The 21,925-nt window shown below is 32.3% G+C and overlaps 1 protein-coding gene across 1 annotated transcript in view; it reads right to left on the bottom strand.

Annotated features, from left to right (window-relative positions):
• LOC140438407 (uncharacterized) overlaps positions 1-21,925 on the bottom strand; it is a 35,805-nt gene that overhangs the window by 5,859 nt on the left and 8,021 nt on the right. Inside the window, exons 2-3 of the mRNA XM_072528086.1 lie at positions 18,902-18,982; positions 14,941-15,100 (exon numbers count right to left, since the gene is read on the bottom strand). Of these exons, the coding sequence (XP_072384187.1) occupies positions 14,941-15,100; positions 18,902-18,982 (241 nt within the window). The remainder of the gene's footprint in view (positions 1-14,940; positions 15,101-18,901; positions 18,983-21,925) is intronic.

Here is a 21,925-nt window from a genome sequence, read left to right on the forward strand (position 1 = left end):
AACTAATGAAGGGAGTCCCCAATGATACTTATAGTTTTGTTTTTGATTTGCAACAAGTGCACCCACTCCCTAAAACTCCAATCGGCGATGCCTTTTATCACCGACAAATTGTATTCTATGCATTTTGCTGTGTGCCTATTGACTCAAAGGTACCAACATTTTATACGTGTAATAAAACGCTGGGAAGTAGAGGAGAAAATGAAATCGGATCTGCACTCATCCATCACTTAAGAAGCTAAGATCTTTCTTTTTTTTCTGCAGTATCGTTGTCTTGTGATCGTTGCGCTGGCCAAAATAAAAACCATATTGTTTATGTTTTGTACCATTGGCACAAAATTCATGTAACCTTTCCGACTCGTGGCCACAGTTTTCTTCCAGCTGATCGAGCTGTTGGCCGTGTAGAGAAGCGTTTAAAAAAAAACTGATACCATCTACAGAAACTGGGACAAGACTGTGTGATATACGATATCAAAAGCATTGAAATGATTTATCAAAAAATAAAAGAAAGCAGCCAAAGCAAACGCCTCATTATTAAGAAAATCAAAACAAGGGACCAGCATACTTCAACCAAAATAAAATGCTGCGCAACTATAGGTTCGATAGGGGAAAAGAAACTTTTAGAAGCATTGTAAAAAAAATAAAAATGATTTTCTTCAGGCTCTTCCCCAAATCCCACTATCTCATTCCGTGACTGAAGGGAAAAAAAAGATGTCCTTCATTTATTGCAAACCCACTTTGGACAAAATTGGAAAGAGATCCCTGATCTTCATTGGTAGATTATTGCTCTTCAACATAAAGTTACTAGTGATCCAGATTCAAAAACCCACAACTACCATGATGGCGAGTGTGATTGCTTGGAGGATGAGCCAAAAAATTTTCACATCTAAATTTTTTGTACTGCTCATTTTTTTTTGTTTTAGTGGGTACCGTTTAATATTTTTTATTTTTAAGATATTGTTAATTTGACAAAACATAATATCTCCCAACTTTTGTTACAAAACGCGATATCTCCAAAAGACTCATGGCTATATTTTGTTAATGAAAATCAATAAAAATAATGTTAACTAACGTTTTATTTCTCTAGATCTAACCTCAATTGATTACGTTATCTGAAGAAAATTTTAGTACAACAGCTGCAGCATGTTTTTACGTCTCCTGAAAATTTTTGAAAAGTGGATTGATGCAGTTTTGTAAAAAAGCTCCTCAATTAGTCTACTCGTCAGAGATTGTATCTCTAAAAACGAGACGAACAAGCTGAATTTTGCTGAAAATATAAATTTTGGGATCCCAAAAATGAGGCAAAAAAAAATTTACCACCCCTACAATCTGGCTTCGTTTAAAACTCTATTTTTTATATAGAATAAACCGTTCTCTTAGAAACAACGCTTCAAGCAACCGGCGATTTTTAACGTCGCTTAAACGCGCGAAATTCATTTTTTTAATTTTTATTTTTAGAGCCTAACCCTTTACATCTTTAACACTGGTACGAAATTTAGATTTTAAGGTTTGGCGACAAATAAGGCTAAATTCTTCATTTTTTGTCTTACGTCACGAAAAATGTTCCCATGAGGTCAAAATTGGCTAAAATTTGTAGTTTCGAAAACTGTACTTGTAAAATATAAAAGATGCAGTTTTTAACGTTTTAGATTGTTTGTAATGTGAAAGTTTAAATTTAACGATTTTTAGACATGTTTAAAATGTCTTTGTTGCTTAAACTCAAAATCGAAATTTCTTGTTATAAGTTTTGAAGGTTAGGTTCTAACAATGGAAATTCCATAGTGACCGGTTAATGCAAGCGATAAATTTTATTGATCTCATGAGAATCGTAAAAAATTGCAAATATCGCCCAACGTTTGTTTATTTAACAGCTTTATAGACATTAACTACTATATTTGTGGCAAAATGCACAAACTAAATACAAAAGCTGCACTCTTTACCTTTACAAAGCATTTAAAGTTTTGTTGATACAACATTCGGATTGATAGATATCGATTTTTTACTGTCGAGGTGATACAAATTTTATTTAAAAAATTGACTTCACGAGTGTTACTGACATTCAAAATCGCCGGTCGCTTCAATCGTTGTTTCTAAGAGAACGGTTCACGTTAAACAAAAAGTACTAATAAACATTTTTGTTCAAAATTGTCTCAGCTATATTTTTTTTAAAATATAGCTGAGTTTTTTTCTACCAGTACAGATTCTTTTGGTAAATCCATTTTTTTCCAAGTACTTCTTAAGTACGATGACTTAAGTACCTAGATATACGAGTAAAAGTAGTATGTAGCTATGTAAGTAATTAAATGGTTTAAACTCCAATTTTAACATAGGGTAAATGCACCAGTTGTTGGCCATGTGCTAGTTATTGGCCTACTAATATGTTTTGATTAGAATTAGGAAAATGTTGGTACTTTGTTAATTCTAACTACTTTTTTTAAGTTTGGCAACATGTCTCTTAGAGTATGACACATCTAGTTTCAAGGTAATCATTAAATTTTAGTCAGTATTCGATGTTGAATGAGACACTGTTCTGTGCCGCTAGTTTGCAACCGAAATTTTGTTATTTACCTATAGAAACTTGTGTTGGTCGGTAAGTACTAGGTATATACTGCAATTTACTTTCTACTTTATATTTTATGTTTTTGTGAGAATATAGTGTATGTCCTGTTCCAAACTGCATAACGAATATAACGCTATTTATACAAATAACGTAAATTTTAAGGTGGCCAACTACTAATCCATGAAATTATCAATGTCAAACCAGTGGCCAATAACTAATTATTATAAATTGTTTTAGAAAATATGCCAAAACGATCTAAAACTGAAAACGATTATAAAAAAAAGTATTCCGAAGACGATGTTAAAAAAGCGTTGGAGTTAATTAAAAATGGTATGAGTGAGCGAGAAGCCTCAAGAATTTTTAATATTCCCAGAGCCACTATAAGTTACCGGAAAAGTGAAAAATTTCATTACAAGATAACATATAGACCAGATCCATTTTTTTCGAAGGATGAATAGGAACAACTGAAACTCTGGATTATTCATTGTCAAAATAGAGGATTTCCTGTTCGTGTTGACGACATTAAGGACTCCGTTAAATCATTTTTAGACAGTAGCCCTAAAGTTAATCTATTTGTTGAAAATGGACCAGTTAGAACATGGCTATCAGCATTTCTAAAGCGCAATCCCAACATTTCGCTAAGGACTTCAGAGGGAGTGACATCAGCAAGTTCAAACATTAACCAAAGGGATATTACCAAATGGTTTGACAACATAAAATCTTATCTAAATAAAAAAGGACTTTCAGACGTTCTTCAAGACCCAACCAGAATCTTCAATGGTGACGAGACATGTTTTTATCTGTGTACCAAAAATAAAAAGGTTTTTTCTATGAAGGGTTCCAGAAACGTCTATGAAATTGAACATAACCCAAAGGTTAACTTAACAGTTATGTTCACATTTTCTGCAATAGGCAATATTTTCCCTCTTATGATAATTCATCCCCATAAAAGATTGCCAAATGATATACTAAGTGCTGTGCCGAATTCGTGGGGTATTGGTTTGGTTGAAAATGGTTGGATGGACAACAAAAACTTTTATGAATATATTGGAAATATATTTAACCCTTATTTAGATCGAAATAATATTACACGTCCGGTAATACTTTTTGTTGATGGGCATAAAACCCATTTAACTGTACAGACAAGTCAACTTTGTACAGATTTCAAAATTATTTTAGTAGCTTTATATCCTAATGCCACGAGATTATTGCAACCAGCGGATGTGGCTGCATTTGAGCCTCTAAAAACTTTTTGGAACAAGCTGTGCTTTAGTTTAGGAGAGACAACCCCCAAAAAGTGTTAACGAAAGTACAATTTGCCCCTGTTTTAAAATCTGCTATAGATAGTTTAAATCCAGATGTTATCAGAAGTGGGTTTAGGGCATGCGGTATATTTCCTTGGAATTCTTCTGCTCTTGACTATTCAAAATGTCTTGGGAAAGAATTTGAAACTGAAGATAATCTGGATGAGCACAATGATTTACCAACACTTATTGATCCAAATACAAAAATTTCTTATAAACAATTTTGTGAAATAGTTGGCAATGACAAAATTAAAGAGCTATGTCGAAATAATTGTAAAACTAAATCTGATGATTACCAAATATTGAAACAAATATTTTCAGCATTTACAGAAAAATCATCGGTAGAAATTTCTACAAACGACGAACAAGAAAATATTTTAGACGAAGAAGTAAAATTTTTAGACACAAGTGAAGTAATTTTCGATATAAATGATATACCTGTAATAATAGATGATACTGAAATCGTTAACATTCGTGAAATCGAGAACGAAACCTTGATGGTATCTGAGAATGAAATTTTTAACATTCAAAGAATACAAGAATATACAAATCAAGCTGAATCAAGTTTGACGAAAACGGTTAAAGAAGGTCAAAAAACCAAAAATCCCGAGAAATTCCTAAACATTTCTGAAAATATATCTGTAAATGCTACAAATAAATCTATCGCGACATACTTAATATGGCCAGATACTCCAGCACGAAAAGGAAAGAAGGAAACTCAAAAGCTTCCATTTGTTCTACCTTCATCAGATAGAAGAAAAATAAAAAAGAAAAAATGGAAAAAAAATTAGAAGAGGAGCGTAAAAAGGAACAGAGGAAACTTGAAAAAAAAGAAAAACAGAGTATTAAGGAAAATTAAAAGAAAATAAAAAGCTCGAATAATAAAAATCCCAAAAAAATAGCTAAAACTTTTAAGTCTGAAGAGAAAAGTAGAAAACCCATAGAAATGACCTCAACAAAATAAAAAAAGGTGTAAAAGTTCACATTCCTATTGAAAAATATCAAAAAAAGATAAAAAAAGCATTAAAAGTGTTTTCTCCTCTAAACCAGGAAAGTAGAAGTAACAATATTGAGGATTTTGAGCCACCACTACCTGAATTTGTGAAAGTTCCTATACCAGAATCTCATTCTCACACAAAACCATCACTCTCTGTAAATAACCAAGATAATATTGACATTTTCAAGCATTCACCTACACCAGAAATGAATTTGAGATTATCTCCGCAAATATTTCTCGCCCACACTAAATCTCCAAGCCCTGAGAAAAAAATTGTACCAAAACGGAAATTATTTGATGCTAATACCGATCAGTCCTCAACAAAAATTACAATTCTATCTGATAATTTATTATCATATATTCCTTCACACTTTGAAAATCGAAACTTGGTATCAAACATTCCATCACATTTTAAAAACCAAAAAGTTACTAAAGGTGCGTGTTATCTATGTGTACTAAATATTACAGAGTGTAAAGAAGGCATTAGATGCCAAATGTGTCTTAGAATATATCATCTAACTTGCATAACAAGATTCTATGGCGACACAGTCAAGTATATGTTTGCGAATCTTGCCAAAATAAAAAATAAAAGTTTACTTTGACGTGTTTTTGATGTGTTTTTTTGTATTCACACTCATCACAAAATCTTTGCTTACCCAAACACCTACCTATCTATCTATTTTAACTTACGAATTATTTGATAAAATATCTCTTTAAAAAATGATGGCCAATCACTAACACATATGAAGTCAATAAATGGAACACATATAAAATATGTTCACACATGAAATATTAACGTAATAAACTTTTGCAATATGTAGAAATAATAATAAAATTCCATGGTGTTAAAAATAGTTACAATAGGCCACAGTGACAAAACATTTCATAGATATATCGACGTGCTCTCCTTAAGAGGCCAATAACTGGTGCTCTTACCCTATTAATGTTTAGCTTTAATTAAAAAAAAAAACACACACACACACACACACACACAAAACAACAATTAGTTGATCATACGCGTAACGTATTTGTGATTTTTTAAAATGCGGACTGATATAATCTGTTAAATGTTGTATAGTATTGTCCAAAATAAACAGTACTGAAACTGAAACATAGATGTCTCTTTGTGCTCGCTGTCATATTCAAATTAACTAGTATAGACATGTCAAATAATCCTTAAACAATTAATTATTAAGGCCTAATTGTTAAAAATGGTGTTAAGTACAGAGGAGAAAGTGTTTCTTGTGGAGCATTATTTTCGCTCATACGGAATCGGCCGACGTAATATTGCTGCAATACGTGTGTCATCAATTCACACAACGGTTTAATAAACGTTTTTCAAGTAATGCTGTAATTTTGAAGGTAGTTGAAAAGTTTAGAAATACGGGTAATGTATTGTGCCAGACAAGAACAGCGTTGCATCTTGGCTTAAAACGAACTTCGTTGCAAAGAATCCTGAAGGAGCTGGGTGCATTTTGGTACGTGATTCAGTAGGGATGTTCACTAATTTTTAAATATAGTTAAATTCAATTAAATTCAATAGATTATTAAATATATAAAACTATAGTAAACATGAAATTGTTTAAAAATATATATTTTTTAAGATAAATCAATTCTTAATTTTAATTTTGATGGAGGCTAGAAAAACGGCTCCTCGCAGCGAGACTACGGTGTGTGACGTCAGCAGTCGTATCGACAACTTGTTGTGTATACGTATTTACGAAGTGTAACCAGTTCTTTAAGTATTTATACAGTAATAATGAAGCCAAATAAGTGGTGTTTGCTACAAAGAGAGGGAAAAACTAGAAAAGGCAGTTATTATGCAAGTTAGAAAAAAAAAATAAATGAAAATATCTGTACCTCGGAAGAAATCAACACTATGTTTATTTTTAAAACTTTACAGGAAAGCAGTTTTAAACTTTTTTTCACCAAAAAGTATTATTGCTGCAGCTATTTATTGAGATATCGAAACAATATTTTAATAGAACATTCTGTTTATTGTTATTTACATAATACATTATTTGTTATAATTAAAAAAAAATTTGTTCCTGTGTTTTTTAACGGACACGGTGTTGTATCCATCTAATAAAGTTATTGTACTGTAAGAATTAGTATGGGGTATTCAATAAAAACTACAATCCTATTTGACTTTTACTGATAAAATTTATTTAACCATACAATTTACCTTTACAAATACAAATAATACATCTATGTATTTAACCAAAATGGCATTTTAGGTACAAACCACTCAGTCATTCTCAAGTAAGTCTCCTTCTGGATAGTCACTATTAGTATTACTAGTAGGTATGCTTTAAGTTTTGATAAAAATCATGGCAAAATGTAGGAACATATGACAGTATTGCCAATAGATCGTTATACTTTTGTTGTGATATAAGTATTGGACTTTGTGATACCAGTTGCAAATCTTTTGGCAATGTAAGGTGTCGCCTTCGAAACCTAACAAGGTCAATCTCCTGGTTTTCGTCATGAAAATTACTTTTTAAAAACAGAGTTCCAATGCTGTTTTATTTAACTTGCAGTTAAACACAATTTGACAGAAGAACTTGTTGTTCGTTAATGTCTCTTTTCTATTAATCGAAGGCGGATTTTAAGATGTTTTGACATCATACAAAGACCTTAAAAAATTTAAAATCTTCTAGTTCCATATTATGTACGCTATATTTCATTGAGGTTTGTCTGACTAACTGCTGCCAGTCCCAGGACGTGTAAATAGAAATGTTAAGTTTTTTCTCTTTCGCTCTATCAGCGCATGGACAGTGTTCGCCTCCATGTGGGTATTACTCTTTAGTAGAAACTTCTGGATGATAATTTTTACTTTTTAAACAAGTATTAATGCTAACATTTTTATTCTGGCCGTAACATTTGTAAGACCATAGTATGATTTCTTCTATGTTACTGACAGGAATGACGGTATCTGCCCATTTTAGTAATGCAGATCTTATTTCATTTCCACTACGAATAGTTTATCAGAACTTTTGTCTGCATCAGACTGATCTTCGTTATCAAAACTCAAGGCATCTCTAGTAATATGCTCTTCGTTTAAAACATCATTGCTTGGTGTATTATTTGATTCTGAAATTAAACAAGGCGTATAGTATTGGTTGAAAAAGATTTAATAATATTGCTAGTCTAAGGTTGGTATCAAATCACTACATTACCCTTTTGAGGTTATGCTTTTTAATAATTCAAAAATAATGAGCAAAAAGGTAGCTTACCTGTAAATGCAGTAGAAGAATTCGCAGAACTTTTTAGTAGGTACTTCAAGAATCTTTCTTCTACGAGAATTATGGTTCATTGTTCTTATTATTAGTAACAAACCACTGTAAACACACCATAAATGGCAAAAGTATTATTAGATCACTAACAGTCTACCTCTTATCATAGAGATATGCGCGGCGGTAATTCACATGCTTAGAGGGACAAAACATTAAGTCCACATAGTGTTTTATCCCTCTAAGTAAAAATGGCCTTGGTGTTCTTTTAAAGGTCACTTTCTTTATCAGCAAATGGTTTAGGACCTAGTGCTCTATTCCTTTAAATAAAGTTATAAAAGTTAATTATTATTCTGTAAAAGTGTCAAAGTTGAAAAAATGGACATAGTGTTGTATCCCTCCGAGGTACAGATATAAAAACCTGTGGTTTGACAATTTTAAGTGCCTATGGTGTTAAATTGTTTGGAACTGTAATAAAAATCTTCTCAGAATTGTTTTTAGATGTATTTAGACACCCAGGAACAAAACACCACTTATTTGGCTTCATTATCGGTGATTAAATACTTAAAGAACTGGTCACACTTCGTAAATACGTATACAAAACAAGTTGTCGATACGACTGCTGACGTCACACACCGTAGCCTCGCTGCGAGGAGCCGTTTTTTTAGCCTCCATCAGAATTGAAATTAAGAATTGATTTATCTTAAGAAATATATATTTTTAAACAATTTTATGTTTGCTATGTTTTTATATATGTTATAACCTATTGAATTTAACAATATTTAAAAATTAGTGAACATCCCTATTACATCCCAGGGATTATCACAGTAGAGTGAAATATAGTGCCAGATTTCTTGCAGTACAGTATGAAAATCCTGAGTTTTTAAAATATGTATGGTTTTCAGATAAAGCACATTTTCATTTGTCAGGCCATGTAAATCGTCGCACAAATCAATTTCTGGGATTTGATATACCAGACAGAGTTCAAGAAGTTCCTTTACATTGCGCAAAAGTGAGTGTCTGGTGTGCAGTTTTGGGACACGGAATCATTGATCCATACTTTATGAAAGAAAATTTTAGGCAAGTCACACTTAATCAACAAAGATACATACAAATTTTAACACGCTTTATCCCTTATCTACGTCAATTTTGTCGTGCACGTAATTTGGCACTTCGAGACCAATTTTTCCAACAGGATGGGGCAATTTTCCATAATGGTATTGCAATTCGTCAACTTATTTAGGGACATTTTCCAAACAAATTCATTAGTACAGAAAGTAGACAGAAGGCACAGAATAGTGCCTTCTGTTTACTTTTGTTAGAAATAAATACTAACTAGTGATCTTAAAACTCTATGGTCTTGGTCCATGCTTATTGTGTTAATACTTTTTTTATAATTATTTATTTAATTCAATAAAACATTTCCTGCGTGTGCTCTAAGTAGCTCTACAATGGATACAGTAAGTTTTAAGTCCGAAAAAAGAAAAGGAGAGATACAGGAGTAACATCTATAAAAACTAGGGATTAGTTAGACCGCCTCACAGTACTCTGTAAGTGCTTCTTTTCTAGAGCTTCAGACGAAAACTACAACGATGGTAGATGCGCATAAGAAAAACATTCGAAACGGCAAAAGGTTTTGGTTGCGAAGATCATGCATTGACTATCTACCACGACAACACAATAAAAGTTAAATTATAGAAAATGAAATAAGTGACTTAATTGAAATTGCTAATGGGATAAAACAGTAGGGTTCCTTGGGCCCTCTATTATTCAACCTGATCATAAATTTAACAATGAACAAACTAAAAAGGCAAATAAATGATTCTAAAAGTGAAAATATTAAATTAAAATAATCTGGTATGCAGACGACGCAATATTAGTATCTCAAAAGCATCATATCACCGAATTTGATAATTTCTCCAAATACGACAAAATTCTTATTGGTTTTAACATTAAATCTACTAAGATGTAAATTGGAGCTTGAGGGTAAAATAATGTAATAAGTGATAAATTTAAATTTAAATGAGATTAACATTTTCAAAACCAGGGGGCACAAGAAGCAGAGGACGACCACGAATGAGATAGATTGATGATGTGGAAGAAGACCTACAGATTCTAAGAGTCAGCTTTGTAAGCTGGCCAAGATCCACAACGGATTGTCGAGCCACTTATGATGATGATGATGATAAATTTAAATATCTTGCCATTTCTCTGACCACTGTCTAAGGAAAGCTGGAAACAGAGGTGGAAAAGATCAAGTAAATAGGGCAGAGCCTCAGTATGATTGAATGGGTACACGTAAACTCATCACCAATTACCATAAATACCCTCGTACATAGTACAAACTCATCACTGCCATAAAAATAGGGTTTTCAAAACAGACCCTAAGAGATTGGTAAACTGATCACTGGCCTACCTGCACCCCGGATCAGGTAAAATAGACGATAAAATCCCAGCAAACGGCTAGTTTTTGGTAATTTCACAGAATAATCCAAATCCAGATGTCTTAAATGCAACTGAAATTTATTGGTTTTTATTTGGGAATTCCACAAAATTCTACTGATAGCTACCTAAAATCATGCGAAAAGAAAAATTTCTCTTCATTTGACCTCTAAGACTCTAAAAAAATCGAATTGCCTTTTGCAGACCTGTGCGATGAAAGGGTGTAAGGCTAAATGTCATACAACTGGTGAGTAGAAATTTTATACCGTTTTTGTTTAATTGTTTCGCACTGGTTTTCGCGAATCATCCTGATCAAACAGAAAAAAATCAGCGTAATTAAGTTCTTTAAGTTAACTGTATAAGATGTTTCTTGTAGGCAAGGCATAATATTACTTTGTTTCTGTAGATTACCTGTTCTGATATTACATTTTGAGATTTCTAATTAAATTGTTAAAGTCACATTGTTACATATATATATATATATATATATATATATATATATATATATATATATATATATATATATATATATATATATATATATATATACAGGGTATCCAATTGAGTCGGCACCATATGTGAAACCTTTTTATTTTTAGTTTCATGAATTTTGTTATATAAAATAATTATGTTACATAAAAAGTTTTGAATGATCTAAAACCTAGAATACAATGATCAGATATTAAATTTTTTTAGTTGTATACGCGGTTTGTCAAAAAAATGAATTGTGAATAATCTCAAGTCTTAATAAAATTCATGTTGTTTAACGAACCGCGTAAATGACTGAGGAATACTAATATCTGATTCTGATGATTGAAGTTCTAGATCATTCAGAACTAGAGAATACATTTTTTTTCATAAAACTAAAAATTTAAAAATGTTCCATCTGGTACCGATTTAATTGGACTCATATATATATATATATATATATATATATATATATATATATATATATATATATATATATACTGAAAAAGCGATAAACGCTTGTAGTCATCGCAGATCAGTTAGACTACAAAACACAACTATTTGGGTGTGCAGCTGAAGATAGGATAAGAAGTACTCTTTTTAGTCTACCAAGCTTTCGCAAATCTTTATTTGCCTCATCAGTGGCAAACAAATAAAAACAGGTGCTACAATAAACAAAATTAGTACAAATTACAGAATAAAAATTATTTTGTATCTTACACTAATTGAGGTTAGTTCTCATGGTGTTTATAAAATGAAATGGACAACTTATCTGACTCCTACAAATAATGGCGAAAACTAACCAAAAAATGTAAAAAAATTGCTGTTAAAAGCAATTGGAAGGTCTAATTGTGGAATCTTTGTACAAGTCATTGAAAGATAAAGTACAGCAAACTGTACTTAAGCATTTTGATGCATTCTGTCACAATAAATGCATTGCTGATTACTTCAAATTTAAAAATTTCCGCCAATTATGCCATAAAATGTAAAGATTTGCAAGTGTAAAAAATTAAGCTTCCTTCAACTTAAATGCACTAATAGCACACTCAAGTTTTTAGCTTTTGAGCTATTTTTTAGACATTTTATATTTACTTCCTGTCCAAAATCGTCCATTATTTTCAAGATAGTCAAATAACGCCAAAACAGTAAGACTTAGACCGAATGTATGCTTAACAAATTATCTAATGAAAATCAAATAACGAAGTTGTGACTACTTCCGATATAAACAAAAATAGCACATGTTGACAAATATTTTCATTTTAACGTTCACTATGGAAATTCTATGTAACTAAATTTTTAGATCTCAAAACTATTTAGATTGGCAGATACGTCTAATAGGCCACACCGTGAGACATATTAATATCTCAGTTAAATTTTAAAGCAACTTGCTTAAAATAATTTCTGAATTTATTAAATTATCACATAAACGAGAAGTATAACAGGTAAGAGGCAATCTTTCGCATTAGAAACTAGGCAAAAATCCCGGTGATGAGTTTACCTATCTGCGGTGATGAGTTTACCAATTTCCAAAGGATGCCGGTGATCAGTTTACTATATCTCCGAAGGTCTAATAATTTTATGGGGGGCTATATAGTGATGAGTTCGTACACGTCCGATTGAATTGTATAATATGGAGAAATAAACACATCGAAAAAGAAATGAAAGGCAGAATTTACAAAACAGTTATTATATCAATAATAAGATGATACGCAACAGGCACACGACCCATATATAAGGAGAACAAAAGTGCTGGAAACAACAGGGATCAAAACTCTTAGCAAAATCGATGAAGACACTATGTAACAGAGCTGAAAGTAGAGATATAAGACGGAGGTGCAAAGTAAAACATCAAGGCCTGAGTCATAAAGGGAATATTTGAATAAAAAGAATAAATACGTCAAATGACAACAAATAGATTAGTAAAGAAGGCGAGAGACGGCTCCCAAATAGCAAGACGATCAGCGGAAAGACTGCGAAAACGATGAAAAATTAAAGAACAGAGAGTCATGAGTACATAAAAAAAAAGAAGAAGAACTTAGTAAGAAACAAATAACCTACTTATATGGAAGAGGAAAAATCCTGAGGAAATCTATGAAGAAATCAAGGTCAGAGATGGCATTTGGGAAGGGCAAATATAATTGCATTAAAGATATACACGGCAAACCTATAATAACTCAAACTAAGTAAGCAAAAAGTAAGATGGCTTGACCTATAGTGTAAATAATGGCAGATACAATTACAAGACCGATAATGCGCTCCAAAAGGGGAAAGAAAAAGAGACAGTAAAAAACCAATAGTGACAATTTCCCGTACCTGCGATCATTATGATCCTTTCATAGTTAAACAAAACCGTTTAAATTAAAAACCTTACCACCAATTTTACATGTAGCATTATATTGCGGCTATATTACCAATTATGTTTTTTTTTTTGATTGACAAATCCATATAATTACGGACAGTAAAGTGAGCAAAGAGTTGCAACCGGTGTATACTTTAGAGCCACACAAATATTACCAAAACCGGGCAAATCTTGCATAGGTTACTTCAAATATAACCGTGGATGCTAAAAGCACGGATTTAAAGTGCTGAAAGCTCTATACTAATTGCCATGCGAAAGTTTTTGATAACAATATTTAAATTGCTTTGAGTGACTATTTATATGATAATATTAGTACGAATAATTCTAATAATTGATTGCTATGTATTGATGATAACTGAAAATTGTGAAAATAGTTGCAGTTGTTTTATGAGCTTACTTAAAAATCTTAAATCTATATAAGCTTATTTTTATTGCTCATATATGTATTTAAATACTATTAATAATAAACAATTAAAATTAATTAATCAAAATGGTATTATTTGTTTTAATTAGTTCTTATAATATATTAAATTGTTCATAAAATTTAATATTTTATAGTCTATATTATGTATTTCAATTAACATTATTAGTTATTATTTGTTTCAATATTTCACCGCCTTATAACTTCGATAGACACAAGTAATGTAACCTGGAGATTTGGTTGGCCATCTTAAATACTAGGAAGAATCTATCTATACAGCCCTTGCTGTCCAATTTTGGACATAGGCTCGTCCTTATTTCACGTCTCTCTATTGAAGGCAGTTTGTATCCACTTGGAAGAAATTCCATTGAATTCCAAAGAAAAGCCGACAGATGCCATGCCAGTCAAATTCGACTTTGGCGCATCCTCTGAAGTGGTCATAAAAAATCACCAAATGGGTGAAGAAGTTGATCCGAAACTGGAAAAAGGTGTGCTCTTATAGTATACAGATAAATCTATAACATATATAAAAGGGCAGAAGTAGGAATTCCTCTGGGAATTGTTTGGAAACGACCTAACTACCTTTCAGGCAGAAATACTTACTATAGATATTAATGCCCAAAAAGGTCTCTACTGAGACACTTGTAGCGCAAAAGTCTTTATCTTATTAGACAACCAAGCTACCTTTATAGCTCTAAAGTCATTTACATGTGAGTCAAATTAAGTTTGGGACTGCAAACAATCCTTAAAGAAGCTGGCGGAATGCAACAAAGTAACTTGATGTGTGTACCAGGTCACAAGGGAGTTGCAGGAAATGAGAAAGCTGACAGCCTTGCATTAGAAAGGACTAATACCCCATTTCAGGACCTATAACCCTTCTGTGGACTATCGAAAAGCCACATTACAGCCAACTGAGAATACATTGGTTTAACACATCAGGAAAATGGCAAGCAAAAAGGCTCATAAAAGTGTCGCCTATTGCAACAAACCGCCCTCCCGAAATGAGTAATGAAGATCAAAATGGTCACTGGTCCTACTGGTCACTGCTCTCTTAGATGTAAATTTTAAAACAGTGAGCAAATCAGATAGCAAGAGCTGTCGTTTCCGTGACAGTGGCATATAATAATATATTTAGAAACGAAGAAATTTATTTACTTACATCGAACAAATCGCCTCCACCTTGCATAAAAAATTTAAGAATACTTGATGCTTGTGTTACAGTAAATTTTAAACCAGAACTTAATCCTTGCAACGTCGATCCTACTGGCCCTTTAATAGTACTTATGTCTCTATTTAAACCTGGTTCTATTTTGATTAATCTAAAAAAAATAAGTAAACATTAATATTATCAAAGTAAAATACAATAAAACATTCTTCGGCAGTTTTAAGGTCAGAATTAGATCCATATAACATCTAAGTTTTGGTTGTATGATTAAAATTGTTTTGATAACCACCCGTATAATGAACATAATCGAGATTATGGACTAAACTATAGAAAATGTCACACTGAGAGTGCAGTACGGGTAAGATACGGCAATGCTTTTCTTATAGAGAATAAACGCGCAGGGTTGTCGGTTTTCTCCAGCTGTTGATTGCTCATTCTCTCACAGGACCGGCTTGGATAAAATGCATCTGCTGGCAGTACGAGTAAAATATTTTATATCATGTATACGTATACAGTAGAATAAAAAGGCATTGATGAATTATTGACAACGAAAACTATGAATTTTGCATATAAAACGTCAACATGAGATATACAATTGAATAATATTCATAAGAGTAACATTTGAACACCTTTTTACAAGAACAACATACAATAACTGTAGTTTTAATGTTTTACATAAAATAGAAAAAACCTACATAATTTCTAGGAAAGAATTTGGAAACTTGGAAATGATATTATTTATAGATATTATATATAATATTCAAATTTCCAATTCTTTCATAGAAATTAGATTTTTCTATTGTATGTAAAATATTAAAAATACAGTTATGTTGTTTCTATAAATAGGTCTTCATTTCTTTTGTAAAACTTCTGCTACAAATTACCATCATTAACATAATCACCTAAATATGGCCATAAACTTGTTTGTCATAATTAGTATTTGATAAACTCCAAGCTTTCCCTATTTCACCCCCTACCCATCCTAAGGATGGGTAGGGGGTGAAAGTGCTTTTGGAAAACGAAACTACACTTCAAAATTTAGTCCGAGTTTCAACAGAGAGCATGGAGTCCCATAAGTTTAAATCCGGTGAATTATTTAACGGTTGCGCTAAACTCGTAGTGTTAAATGTGTTGTGTTTTTTACAAAATACAGAACAACTTAATGTAAGCTGTAAGAAGTACTTCGTTGATGACTGGTGTTAGCGAAAGAAACATTTACAATTTCAAAAAAGAAAAAGAACAGAGTGGAACGTTGAAATCGCCAAAAAAACGTAAAAAATGAGTGTGTCAATCAAATTCTAGAATATTCACATATGACGAGGGTGTAAGAAGTATTCTACGAAGAATTGTTCATTGTGAATTTTTCATGAAAAATTTGCCGCCATTCTTAAAGCATATACATAACTTCATACAAGGTAATGAGAATATACAGCCGTTGTCTCTTTCTACTTTATACAGACTTCTGAAAGATATTGGATTTGTTTATAAGAAACGTGGCCGAACAAGCATTATGGTGGAGCGAGAGGATATTATTCATTGGCGCCATAATTATTTATGAACTATACGACGTTTGCGAAAAGACCATTGCAATATCATATATTTGGACGAATCGTGGGTTAATGTTGGCCAATCTATAAATTACGAATGGTGCGATACTACGATACAAAACAGTCGTGATGATTTTCTCAAAAGTACTGGTTTAAAAGCACCTACTAAACGAGGTCCACGATATGTTTTATTGCATGCAGGTTTTTCAGGAGGTTTCCTTCCTGGCACACAACGTGTTTTTCTGGCAAAGAAAAATGATGGCGACTATCACGATAAAATGGATGCCGCATATTTTTTGAGTCGTGGTTTAAGGAGACATTAATATCAAATTTACCAAATAATGGTCGCAGGAATGTCATTGTAATGGACAATGCATCGTACCACTCCCGTAAAGAGAGATTCCCTAACAATTCCTGGAATAAAGCTGCAATCAAAGAATGGCTAGTGGAAAAAAACATTTTTTTCGAGGAGTTGTATTTGAAATTCGAGCTATTAGAAGCAGCGCGTGCTTTTAAAGATCAATACGATAAGTATCATCTTGATGAGTATGCTTCACAACATAATGTTTATATTTTAAGGCTTCCTCCATATCACTGCGAATTGAATCCTATAGAAATGGTGTGGAACCAAGTTAAGCGATATGTAGGTACCCATAATACCACTTTTAAAAACGACGAGGTACGCCAGTTGATCGACGACGGTTTCGCACGCGTCACAGAGCAAAATTGGCGCAATTATGTCACTCATGTTGTTGAGAAAACGGAAACTGAGATGTGGACTGCGGACAACCTGCAAGATGACGTAGACCAATTGATAATACACGCGAACACAGGGGAGAGTAGCGAAAGCGAATCCGACATCTCGGATGTAGAGGACGACTATAGTATAATTAATTGAATATCTGTGAGTAACCTCGATTATTTTACACTGTATAACCAATAAAATGCATTTACCAGTCCAATCAGAGTATGGGCTTCTCGGATATTGGGCTGGGTGCACGGAAATCGAGTTCCCGGAGATTCCAGCCTGTATATTTATAGCTATCAAGAAATGTAATTTAAAATAAAATATGTTTGTTAGTTTAATAAAGTATAAATATAATATAATGTTAAATAACTTACACTATAAACTTTATACCTGCTTATCTGGTCAAGTGTGGGCAAGGAAAACCATTATCCCATATGGAATAACACAAGGTTTCGCTGAAAACTACCAAATTGCTATGCCAAGGAACTAGGTAAACTTATGTTGTGTGTAAAAAATGCGAGACTGCATTATGTTTTAACAAGGATAAAAACTGCACTTCAGATTTCCACAAAAAAAAATTTCATAGTAGGTGTTAAAATTTCGCCACCGAGGATCCACCCGGTATATTTATAGCTATCAAGAAATGTAATTTAAAATACATTTGTTAGTTTAATAAAGTATACAGTTTTATAATAAAATTCTCGCTAAAAACTTAAGGTCTTTTTATACAAATTCATGCCTCTTATTTGGCTACTTGAACGCAATTATTTTATCAATATATTATTTTATAATAAATAACAGAGCCCGGCGTAGAGATCTGGGTACGGTTCTGTGACTACCGCTTGGACCTGTTTGTATCGCCAAGCACAAGGCGTGAAATCCGGCAATTGTGCATTCCTATATTAGCCGTACTGCACTCTCGGTGTGACATTTTCTATAGAACATACTAGACATACAGACCAGACATAAAAATTAGAAAGAGAAAGAACAACCCTGACATGCATATTCCAGACAACTAGATAAATTTATTCGCCTTATCAAATTAGAAATTCATGGTTTCCAAAATAAAGATTAAATATTTTTTTAACATTTTTTTTTTAAGAATAGTAATTAATGCCTTAACAGTAACAATTTCTTGGAAGTAGGAAGTAGGAAGTCTTCAATAATCCAGTTAAATCATGATCCGATCAAAAATGCCGGAATACCTCTTTCTAATATCCTGGTGTTACAAAAAGAAATTTAAAACCTACATTTAAACCAAGGAAAATTAAAAAAAGTTTGTACATTTGATGTATTTTACAGTTATACCATGAGTTTTATAAGGGATTGCAAACACTAGGTTTTTAGGTCAACCTCAAAGTAAAGTCAACGCAGCATGTAACGATAGAGAAGAAAATTATGAAGTCGACAACAACTGCAAAACATATAATAAGTAACTTAAACTACTCGTAAAGTTAATAATATAAAAATTAAGATAAGTAGTATTTACTTATAAAACAGTATCATTATTGATATATATTTAGAAGGCAAAAGGTACAAGTGCAGTGGTATAAAAGATCCAGGTGCGGCATCCAAAACTAGTTCCAATTTAATTACTTAAAACCTCGCACCAAGTTACATATTTTACGGATACGGTTGTCGTTATGACCATGGGACTTACTTTTCTATCATCGTATTGGCAAACTTTTCCTCGTCTTTTAATATATCTGGAAGTGTAGCAGTGATCAACTTCAAATCATCCCTAAAACAAAATTAAAAAAAAAGGTTAAACAGATTATAATTGCAGTTTCTATAGTGCATATAACCATGTTGATCAGCAATATCTATACGAGATGCTAAAAGCAAGAAAAAGTGTGTGTGTATTGTGATTGGGTGTCTGTTTGCCCGTGTATTTATATGTGAGTGTGTGTCATGTAAAATCAACAAATCTGCAGTTAATTAAACAGCTGCAGCCTCTGTATCATGTACCCATTTGATCCAGGAGTATCTATTGTTATAACTTATTCAAACCTGTCCTAAGCTTATAAACAGGGTGTCCCAAATTGGTATGTTTTGCAGGGTATACTGAAAACTAGAGGAGATAGAAAAAAAGTAGTTAAGATTTCATGACTTCTTTTTTCGTTAAATACCGATTGCCTAATCAAATCGTCAATAACTATCCACATTAGCAAGATACAGTGCGATTATTAAAAATATATATCTTCTTTATTAAGAAAAATTGAAAAAAAACTTTTTAGGAGATTTTGATAGATATATTATGGAAGGGTTTAGGGGCGCATAAAAAATTTTTTTGGGTGGTCTCACTAAGGCAAGATAAGACCAATTTATGATTTTGTATATGGGACACCCTATATATTTTGACATTTTTCGTTTATATTTCATATACACACTGCAACCACTGTTGGAAAAGAAAAAAGCAAAAAATAGAGATATACACTTGGCATTTGTGGACATGAGAAAGGCGTATGACCCTGTACCAAGGTCGGAACTATGGGAGGCAATGTACAAATTAGAAATACAGACGGAACTCATAGAAGCTACAAAAGCTCTGTATAAAGAAAATAAAGTGTCCATTAAAATGGAAACAAGAATCATAGGAGACTTCACCACAACAAATGGGCTCCTGCAGGGTTGTTCCACATCTCCAACCCTATTCAAAATATACTTAGAGAAAGCCTTTACTACATGGAAAAGAAAATGCGAAGGCATGGGAGTACCGGTACGGAACGAATACCTATATACGTTAAGGTTTGCATACGATCAAGTAGTTATTGCACAAGACCAAGACGACCTCAGCTACATGATGAAGAAACTACAAGAAGAATATACCAAGGCTGGCCTAGATATCAACCTCGCGAAAACACATCCCATACCTATCTACAAGTGAAGAAGACATAGAAGATCTATAGATTGATGACAACGTAACAATCAAAGGAAAGGATAAATTCAAATACCTGGGGTTTATAATCACGAAAAAGGCAACAACAGAGGAAGAAATTACACAAAGATTAGGACAAACAAGAATAGCAATCCGACAACTTAACTCAGTATGGTGGGATATACACCTAAATATGAAGACAAAAACGCAGATTTATAAAACATTAGTGCGAAGTATTATGACATATGGGGCTGAAAATTGGATCATAAACAAGAAAAACAGCAGTAAGATAGTAGCAACAGAGATGGAATACCTGCGAAGATGCTGCAGAGTAACAAGAATGGATAGGAGAAGTAATGACGAAATAAAGCAAAGAACATCAATAGAAACAGACATACTAACACATATAGAACAAAAAAGACTAAAGTTGTATGGACATGTAAGAAGAACTAGCGACAGCAGATGGATAAAGAGAATAACCGAATGGAGCCCCATAGGAAGGAGGAAAAGAGGACAACCCCGAAAATTTTGGAGGAACGAAGTAGACGACGCCATGAGTAAGAGAGGACTAAACGATGGAGAATGGAACAACAGAGAGAGATGGAAACGGTTGAGCGAGGGAAGGCAGTGAATATATATATATATATATATATATATATATATATATATATATATATATATATATATATATATATATATATATATATACAGTATACTCCCTCTATAACGAACACGGTTATTACGAGGTTTCGCTTATAACGAGATACATTAGATGTCCCGTGAAATTTCTATTGAACTATAACCGTCTATTGCGAGGCAAATTTGGTTATAACGAGAGAACATAAGATCCAAAAACGTGTTTTTTACGTTTTTGGTCGGGTCATGGCTATAAATAAATACCTTTTCAAAAAGCCCCTCAATAAACTTAACTGCAGCCCGCAATAAACTTCTTTACAATGAATAAATACAACTGTTTCACATCTTTAGAAAATATGATGGAATGATACTGGACCATTTAAAGCAGTTAAAAATGACAGAGTTCTTAAAATTGCAGAAGCGATAGTTTATGATATCCTTGACAATACGCTTTATACATTATGTAGTTGAAAAAAAAATATAAGTACAGATTTTTTGTTTTAACGTATATCATTGATAATAAAAGTAAACAACTCTTTTATGTTTTAATATATTTCATTGACAATAAAAATAAATAACTTTTTTTTTAAAACGCCATTCAAACAATATTTATTAGCATCTTATATTGCTCCGAATGGCTTCACTATAGGAAGTTAATGGTTTAGAAAACTACAGATTCATATGTATGCACAGTATTATTATTGTCTGATATAACGAGATCGGCTTATAACGAGGTAATTAGTCTGTCATTTCAGTTCTCGTTATAGAGAGAGTCTACTGTATATATATATCGTTTATATTTTAAATTTTTAATTTACTTTTACTCTTTCTTCTGCCTTACTCTGCAAATAAAAATTAAACACTCGCAACAATGGTAACATATTTTTACATTTTATTACGAGAATACTAATTTCTTGACCGTTTTATTTAGCAAAAATAAAATCAGTATCTACCTAACTTGAAAGTAAAGTAAACTGCTTATTGTTTGTTCAAATTGTTTAAATAGAACACACTGTATTTTATTACCTTTTTAGTTTCCATTTATTATTTTTTATATAGTATTATTTTTTTCTATTTTTTAACGTCAAAATAAACTTATTTTAAAGTAATATTGTGGCGTATTTCCAATAAAAAATAGCACATTGCAGTATATTTTTCATCTAAAATGAT

The sequence above is a fragment of the Diabrotica undecimpunctata genome, chromosome 4 (genome assembly GCF_040954645.1).
Source record: "Diabrotica undecimpunctata isolate CICGRU chromosome 4, icDiaUnde3, whole genome shotgun sequence".
Classification (NCBI taxonomy): domain Eukaryota; kingdom Metazoa; phylum Arthropoda; class Insecta; order Coleoptera; family Chrysomelidae; genus Diabrotica; species Diabrotica undecimpunctata.